This window comes from Solea senegalensis, unplaced genomic scaffold (assembly GCF_019176455.1).
Source record: "Solea senegalensis isolate Sse05_10M unplaced genomic scaffold, IFAPA_SoseM_1 scf7180000014119, whole genome shotgun sequence".
Taxonomy (NCBI): Eukaryota; Metazoa; Chordata; class Actinopteri; order Pleuronectiformes; family Soleidae; genus Solea; species Solea senegalensis.
Window position 1 is genome coordinate 99,669 of NW_025320970.1, and position 8,765 is coordinate 108,433.

The 8,765-nt window shown below is 42.6% G+C and overlaps 2 protein-coding genes across 2 annotated transcripts; both read right to left on the reverse strand.

Annotated features, from left to right (window-relative positions):
* Positions 1 to 1,475: 1,475 nt before the first annotated feature.
* spag6 (sperm associated antigen 6) lies at positions 1,476 to 3,014 on the reverse strand. Its single transcript, XM_044016075.1, has one exon. The coding sequence runs from the start codon at positions 3,012 to 3,014 to the stop codon at positions 1,476 to 1,478; it is 1,539 nt and encodes a 512-aa protein (XP_043872010.1).
* Positions 3,015 to 5,568: 2,554 nt separating this feature from the next.
* LOC122760875 (zinc finger protein OZF-like) lies at positions 5,569 to 8,461 on the reverse strand. The gene is made up of 2 exons (XM_044016062.1): positions 8,133 to 8,461; positions 5,569 to 7,734 (listed from the first exon to the last, which is right to left on the reverse strand). Exons 1-2 carry the CDS (start codon positions 8,227 to 8,229, stop codon positions 6,329 to 6,331), a joined length of 1,503 nt encoding a protein of 500 aa, XP_043871997.1. The 5' UTR covers positions 8,230 to 8,461; the 3' UTR covers positions 5,569 to 6,328.
* Between the last annotated feature and the right edge of the window lie 304 nt (positions 8,462 to 8,765).

Genomic DNA, 8,765 nt, shown 5'->3' on the forward strand with positions numbered 1-8,765 from the left:
GGGATTGGTTTCAGCTAAAGCAGCAGCTCTTATGTGCAGAATAAAACAGTGGGAAATGAATGGATTATTTCAGGATTATGTCATTTCAAAGCAATTGTAAATTGAGTCAGTAAATGGGAAATCTTTGTTACCTTTGTTAATAAAGGATTGTCCCAATGTTTTGTAGAATAGCTTTAAGGAATTGATCTGCAAATATACTCATTTTTAATTCCTTTTCAAATATTTGAATATGCCGAAACCAAATCTAAGCCATGCAGGAGTGAACATAATGTAAAAAAAAAAAAGAAAAGAGAAAGGATCTGCCATAAATAGTACAATATTAAACCGGAGCTGAGGGCCGTGATTGGCCCACGTGCCAGACTTTGGACCTGTCTGGTATAAAGTGTAAAAGAAAAATCACAGTCAATAATTCTTTTTCTTCTTCTCTGGAGTTTCTGGAATTAAGTTCATTCATGATGTTACATTGCTGCCCTCTTCTGGAAGTAGAAAACCTCTACACTATTCTTTCTCTCCTCCCTTATTTTTCTCATCTTAATGTTGGAATTGCAATGTTGTCATAGTCTACATTCTCAGGGCTCTTAAGGCTCTGGAATAATATATATTCTATAAAAGTCCTTAATCACAACTCTGAGAAGATTATAACACGTCATATTTCCGTTCACGTAATTTATTTCATAATAATGATAAAAGAAATAATAAATAATACATTTGAATTTTGAACGGAGCCTCTGCATATCACGTGGAATAACCAACCAGCTCTGGATAATATTTATGATAATCCTTCCACATCAATGTAAACTTATTATAAATAATAAATAAAAGGTAAATTAAAATATTTGTAAACTATAACTTTTATATTTGTTTTTGTTATTTTCACCAGCTGTACCTGGACTTGGACTGTCTAACAAACATAATAATAATCTTTAATAATAAGATAATCTTTTTCCAGGAGATTGTAATTTCCCTAAGCTCTTCTTTGTCCTTTCCCCGATACAAAGTGATCTATGGGTAAAACGAGTAAAAATGGACCTACAAATCAGAAAGAGAAATAATTTTTAAAAAGTTAAAGAAGAATACACCACATTTTTTTTCAGGGCCTGTTCTCGTAAAAACCCCGAAAAAAATCTCTTAAAAACAGACCCTCCCCAAAAAAAGTTTAGAAAAACAGACTCAAAAAGTTTCAGATTCTCAGAAAAACTGACCAAAGAAAATTCTCTTTAAAACAGACCCCAAAAAATTAGCGCACAAAAAAGACCCTAAAAGAAATCTCGTAGAATCAAAACAGAAAAAAGGTGTCGTTAAAAACTGACCCTAAACATATTTTTAAAAAATGATTTTAGGTGAATGCAATCCGCTTCCGTAATTTTGTATCTGTGTAAAATAATGAACCCAATACTTACGATGTCCGCCAACGCGTCTCCAGACTGGATCCATGTCAGATAAAGGTTTCTTGACCATTTTTTTGGGCTGAGCTCTTATTTCATCTTGGAGACTTCAGGCTCATAGTCCTCCACTTTCTCCAACAAGATTTCCGAGTAGCCGGGGGAATAGTACCTGACCACCTCCTCTGGGAAACAGTCATTTATTACTCTGATGTACTTCTGCAGAGCAGAGTCAGACTTGGCCTTGATCTCTTGCACCTTCGCCAGACCCCCGCTTGTCACAAAAATACGCCGCGCCGCGCTGTCGTGAGGCAGTACTTTGCTGAACTGGCACACCACGTGCTTGAGGATGTTGCTCGGCGCGTCAAAGAGAAGCGGCTGCAGTGATGGCAGGTCGGTGCATCTCTGCAGAATACTGTTCAGTGCCGTCTTAGCTTTAATCTGCAGGTCTTCCGAGCTGCCGGTGTTCATGTAGAGCTGGAGCAGTTTGGGCAGCAGGCCGGCTTTGGCCACGGCGTTGGCGTGCTGAGTCGTGTGACCGCCGATCTGGCTGATGGCCCAGGCCGTGGATGCTTTAATGTGGTGATCGTGCTCCTGGGACAGACACAGGGTCAGCTGGGGCAACCCCTTGGAGAGAACGACGGCCATGGCGAGTTTCTCGCTGTGCGCCGCCACGTATCCCAGCATCAAGATCCCTGGTAGCCGCAGATCTCCACGGCACTCGGCCAGATAGTCGATCACCGCTGCCAAGCCGCCGCTGTTCACGATGACCTGTGACAGCTCCGGTGTGTGTTTCACGATCTCCTTCATCAGAGAAGCGACGTTCATCCTCACGTGGTCGTCTGGATGTTTGAGGCAGGCAACCGCCGCAGGGAGGACCTCAGCCTCGATCACCATCTCCGCCATGGTGACCGTGTGCTTGCTGATCTGGCTCAAGGCCGAGAACACCTGCCTCTTCAGTTTTGTGTCCGGGCTGTTGATCATCTGCACCAGATGTGTGATGGTACCACATTCCACCACCATCTGCGTCAGTTCGGGGGTATGCTTGCAGATATCGCTGATCGTGGAGGCCGCAGTTCGTTTCAGAGCCATCTCGGGTTCTCGAAGGCACATGACCAGCAGCGGGATCGCGCCAGCATCCACAACAGACTGTGTCAATGTCGCACTGTGCCGCGCAATGAAGCCCAGAGTCGTGGCTGCTGCCTCCTTCACCAACGGGTCAAACTCCTCCAGGCAGATGACCATCGCATCCAAACCCCCACATGACACGACAGCACTGGACAGCCCGGTGGAGTGTTTGGCGACTGCGCGCAGCACAAACGCTGCCGCTTTCTTATAGAGCCTGTTCTGCAAGCCCAGAGAGTGGACCAGAAGGGGAAGGATGTCTTCCTTCACCACGGCCTCCGCCATCTCAGCACTGTAGTTGGCCAGGCGACCGAGAGCCACGGCCGCAGCCTGCTGAATGCTGGGGACCACGTCCAACAACAGGGCGCGGAGCATGGCCATCGCACCGGCATTGTGGAGGATTTCTATATTCTGGGGTCTGGATGCCAGATCAGCAACAGTTTGCACGAAATGCAACCGTGATTTCTGGTACTCCTGAAAAACTTGTATGATTTGTCGCTGACTCATTTTTGTTCAGATGTAAAAAAGCCACTGTCTTCTTCCATCGGCTATCACATGTCTTCCTCTGGCACTTCCTTTGTCAAGCTAGTCGTAAGAGTTGTTTGTTGTTCAGTTGGCAAAAAATACCTCCACCAGGTACTTTTACTTTGAAGTTACAACACTTCAAAGAGTTTTGAGAGTGACGTCATGTAATGTCACTCTCTCAAAATCCTTGCTTGTCACTCCCAAATCTAAGTCCATGGTTGTGATGGGGAGATTCGAGCTAGCAATCTTTGGTTCCCTGAACGTTCTGGGAACGTTATCTTTTAGTTGCGGAAACCTTCCCTGAAAGTTCCCTCCTAGGTTTTCCTGTGGTTCATATGGAAAGTTTTCCTAACGTTCCCCTAACGTTAGTTTTTGTTTGGACATTTGGTTCCCAGATCGACAACCAAACGAGAACGTTGTGTGGAGACCACGGTGCAACCACAAGAGGTTTTTGGTTCCCTCAACATTTAGGGGAGAATAGGCTCCGGCCTAACCCTGAGGGAACGTTATCTAAATGTTAGTTGTTGGTTTGGTTGTAACTAATCTTCGTACAACCTTTGGGGAACGTTCTTTGTGTTAGGGATGAAGCTACTATGCTAACTTATTCACTCAGGAAAACCAATTCCCCCACGAAAGAAAAAAATAAAATAAATTGTAAAAACAGATCAGAAAAAAAATATTGTAAAAATGTATACAAAGAGGGCCTGGAATATTTTGTTTTACATAAAAACAGACCCCGGAAAAAAAAATTTCCGTAAAAACTGAACCTGAATAATAAATCGCATAAAAACTGCCCCCAGAAAAAAAGAGAACAGACCGCAATTTTTTCCATAAAACTGCCCCGGAAGAAAAATCTCGTAAAAGAATTGTATTTTTTTTTTTTAAAAACTGAGCCTGAATAATAAATCGCATAAAAACTGCCCCCGGAAAAAAAAGAGAACAGACCACAATTTTTTTTTTCCGTAAAAACAGTCCCTGGAAAAAAAATATTGTAAAACAGACCCCGGAAAAAAATCTCGAATATTGAATATTTTCGAGATCCAGCACAACCAAATACAACTGTGTTTTTTTTACTCATTTATTTGTCATTAATTCTTCGTGTGAATGTCACGTTAACTTGAATTTTACAAAAAACAACATAAACACGTATCAAACATTCAGGTAAGCTGTCTGATTGCTGAAATGCTTCTGTATAATAGGCGTCCCGAGGTACAGCACATACAAATAACTTTGAAAAGTAGAAGTGCCGTTTATCCGCCGGTCCATTCAGACACTGTGGGTCTGTTTTTGTTAAATGTCGGGTTTTTGTCACAGCCACTGTACCCGTAGCTCTGGAATCACAAGTAGGTGTCTTTGCACATTTAGATCTGGGGTAAAGATTAACACAATTCGCCTGTTGTCCTGCTCCCTCCCTCCCATGTGCAGGGCGTTCAGCCATGCAAAGTCCACATCGGTCAGCAGATCGGCTGGCGGCAAATCTCTTGTTGCAGAAATGAACCAACGTGGACCTGTGAATCAAAAAGTGAATTCAACTGTAAATCAGTTTACCTTAAGGTCTGTGTGTAAAACGATGCACGTGAAAACTTACGATTTCTTGGCATGTGTGGTCCATCTCCTCTGTTGTCCATTTCACATAAAACTACTTAATATTTGTTGGTTTTGTTTGGCATCTATACTGTGGATAGTCTTCTTCTCCTTCGATGTTCCCAGCAGGCTGCACACTCAGAGGTGTAATGCTGCCATCATCCACAGTTTATTACAAATCTTAATCACAGTTCACAGTTCTTAATCCCCTTCTTCTTCTTAGGTTTAGTTGTGATTAGTTGTCGTTTTAATATTGTACTCGCCTTTGATCTGTTGTGATGTCATAAGTGACGTCAAGTTGTGTGAGTGTGAGATTGGATGGTTGTTTGTCTGTATGTGTGTCCCAGACCAGGGTCTGACCCTGCCGCCTTTTGCCCCATGTCAGCTGGGATTGGCGACCCTCATGTGGAGGATAAAGCGGTAGATGAATGAATGAATGAATGAATGAATAAACGAATGCCGCTTCAAGTTGGGTTTCCAGGTTGGAGCAACCTCACTGAAAACATTTACTTATATCCCTCTGAGGAACGACTCAGACGTCTCCAAGAGATGACATCACATTTTGGATTCATTTGGAAAAACGCTGACGCTGAATGAGAAAAATGTCCTCCAAATTTCTCTGTACCTACTTTAAAATTAGTACATTCATTGTACATTAGGTCCTTTCTTATATATTGTGAAAACTCTTCTCAGTGTTATGAATAAGTGAGTTGTGATTTTATTTATTAAGGTTATACCCTGCGATAAGACGTTGTTTCTAAATGGAGGACTCGTCTGAAACCCCAGACACAGTTGAAGGTATTTTGTTTCTGAATATAAAAATGAATTAAATCCTTTAGTTGCACATTCACTGGCCCTTACCTTGTTGGGATATAAGACATCATTGTGTTGTCATATGTTACATGCCCATAAGACATTTTATTTATATATGAATGAACACATGAACGACACATTTATTTTTTTTATAAGGTGAATTAATTTATTTTCCTTGGCTGCACTGTTGCAGGACAGACTTGAGTCTATTACATATTGATAAAATGACCTACATGTACAGTATAACATATCTGGCTGTTTTGATAGTCTTTGACCAGTAGGGGGGGGTTGTGTGCACATTAATAAAGCCTCATCATCTGCTCATCATCACTACTGTTACTGTTTGTCTGAATGAGAGAGAAGAGTCCGAGTGAAGAGGGCACAGTTGGCGGACCAAACCATTTTGCACCTTTTAGAAAGGGGTCAGAGGGCCCTCGGTGAGCCTCCACTATTTATTTATTTGTTTCCCAACTCGATCAATAATTCATTTAGCCAATTTCAATCTAGGCTCTTCTTATATAAAATAAGTGCTTTGCTCATTAACCCACATTTTCTAATTTCTAATTTCTAGTTTGCACGTCGTTTGCCTGGATTCTCTGGTGATGTTCCATAAAAACATGTTAGAGGTCACAGCGGCTCTGATCGTCCCTCCTCCATCTGAAATTTCGGTTGTATAATGACAATCATTTCATTTCAAAGCTGCCTCACATGAGCCACTGGTGGAATTTGAGTGCAGTTGCTTGGGTTTTTGCTTAAGGGGATAGTAGAAGCCCATCAGTAGCACATGATAACTAATGAGAATAATGTGGGTAAACAGCAGGTTGAGCTTCGATGAGCGGCTTCAGGATTCATTGAGACATTAAAACAAAATGACTGCTTGAAGTGGTGAAGAATTGTTTTCACTTTTCATTTCGTCCTGATTTGTCTCTCGTATGAACCATCATGTGTCTCTTCAGATTACTCTTGTTGGTAAAACTTTTCCCGCAAACGTCGCAGCGACACGGTTTCTCTCCTGTGTGGACCATCGTGTGCGTCTTGAAGTAACTTTTGTGTCTAAAGCTTCTCCCGCAAACGCCGCAGCTGAACGGCTTCTCTCCCGTGTGGACCATCGTGTGCGTCTTCAGAGAACTCTTCTTTGTAAACGCTCTGCCGCATACATCGCAGGCGTACGGCATCTCTCCCGTATGATCTCTCATGTGATTCTTGAGGGAATTCTTCCGCTTAAATCTTTTCCCACAGATGTTACAGCTGTGCGACGTCTCGCCCGTGTGGACCATCATGTGTCTCTTTAGTAAAAAGTTCTGTGTGAATCTTTTCCCACACGTGTCACAGCTGCACGGTTTCTCTCCCGTGTGGACCATCATGTGCGTCTTGAAATTACTTTTCTGTTTAAACCTTTTCCCGCAGATGTTACAGCTACACGTCGTCTCTTCCGTGTGAATCATCGCGTGTCTTTTCAGCAAGGATTTGCGTGTAAATCCCTTCCCACACACGTCACAGCAGCACGGTTTCTCTCCTGTGTGGACCATCATGTGAATCTTAAAATTGCTCTTGTGTTTGAATCTTTTCCCGCAGATATCACAGATGCACGGTTTCTCTCCCGTGTGGACCATCATGTGCCTCTTGACAAAAGACTTGCGGATAAATCTTTTCCCACAAACATCACAGCTACACGGTTTCTCTCCCGTGTGGACCATCAGGTGTCTCTTAAAGTCAATCCTCTTTGTAAATCCTTTCCCACAAACATCACATTCAAACGGCTTCTCCGCTGTGTGGACTCTCTGTTTGTGTGTCTGAGGTTCCTTCCGGTCAACGTCACTGTCTTCAGTCTGAGACGAGTCTGGAGTCTCGTTGTCATCTTTATCTGAGTGGACATGATCATCTCCACCAGCTTCTGTTTTTACCGGTCGTGCTGAGACGGTGGCTGGGGGCTCTGTCTCTCTGTTCTCGTCAGTTTGGCTGTGATGCGGCGACGACTGAGGTTTCTCCTCATCGTCTTCGGTCTTCACAAGGACGATAGTGAGTGAGAACGTGTTGCAATCGACCTCCTTCAGAAGCGGCTCTTCCTGTTCCTCTTTGATGTGAGGACTCTCTGGGTCGTCTTCAGTCTTCATATGAACATCAGTGAGTGACAACAACTTTCCATCATCAGCCTTCTCCAGCACGTGAAGCTGCTCTCCCTCCCGATTGGTCCAGAGATCTTCCTGTTCCTCTTTAATGTGAGGATTCTCTGGGTCACACTGATCTGGACTGGTGATCATCTCAGTGGGAACCTCTTCTTTGATCACCAGCAGATGTTGGACATCTGCAGGGAACCGAGAAACAAACAAACACACAATATAAATGTTCCCCTTGAATTGTACTTTTAATAAGAACATTAAAAAGTAGATGTTATTTTTGTGCCATATTGTTGAGCACACACAGGCATGTTTTGTAAGTGCGTACTCTTGTGTTTTGTACATTTATTCTTTACAATATTCACACTAAAAATAAATAAAGACACCAATGCAACGGCCCTACATTAGGTTTCTGAAAACAAAACAGTGCACATTCACAGAAATAAGGAATAACTAAAATGATAAAGTGACAATAGTTAAACAGAAATGAAATAAAACAATAATCGGCTGCTGGTTATTTAAATAACAAAAAGGCAAATCATTGTAACTCTCCTGTATATAATGTTTGTATTTTGTGTCCTCTTACCTGTTGGACAGTCCACTAGAGGGCGTCTGTCTTCATTCAGCCTCTCTGGGTGATCTAAACTGAGTCTCACATGGTCCAAACAGCTGTGTTCCATCATTCCGTTCACTGTTTACGCTGTCATTAGCAACGAGCTAAGCTAACAGTGACCTGAAGTTTCTGTCCAGCTTCACCGTGTGTCCTCCTGTCTTCACTAGCGGTGACGGTGACTCCACACACGAAAGATAGCATGAGCTAACACGAGCTAACTCAGTGCGGAGCACAGACACTGATGCTAAAAACAATAATAGCCGTGTTGTACAACACTAGTAGGCGTACAGCTTCCTGGTAAACGGTCCCGCCCACAGCTCGCATGATGGTAAGCCATATACGTAGACGCCTCATTACGTTACGTGCTTCTCTACGTCCAGCGTCGCCGCCATATTGGATGGGTCTCCTCACGCTAGGCTAACACTGGAGTTACCTGGATCTACGTGATAATTATATTGTATAAATGTGATAATTATATCGTATAAAAGTGATAATTGTATAAATGTGATAATTGTATCGTATAAACGTGATGATTATATTGTAAAAACGTGATAATTATATTGTATAAATGTGATAATTATATTGTATAAACGTGATAATTATATT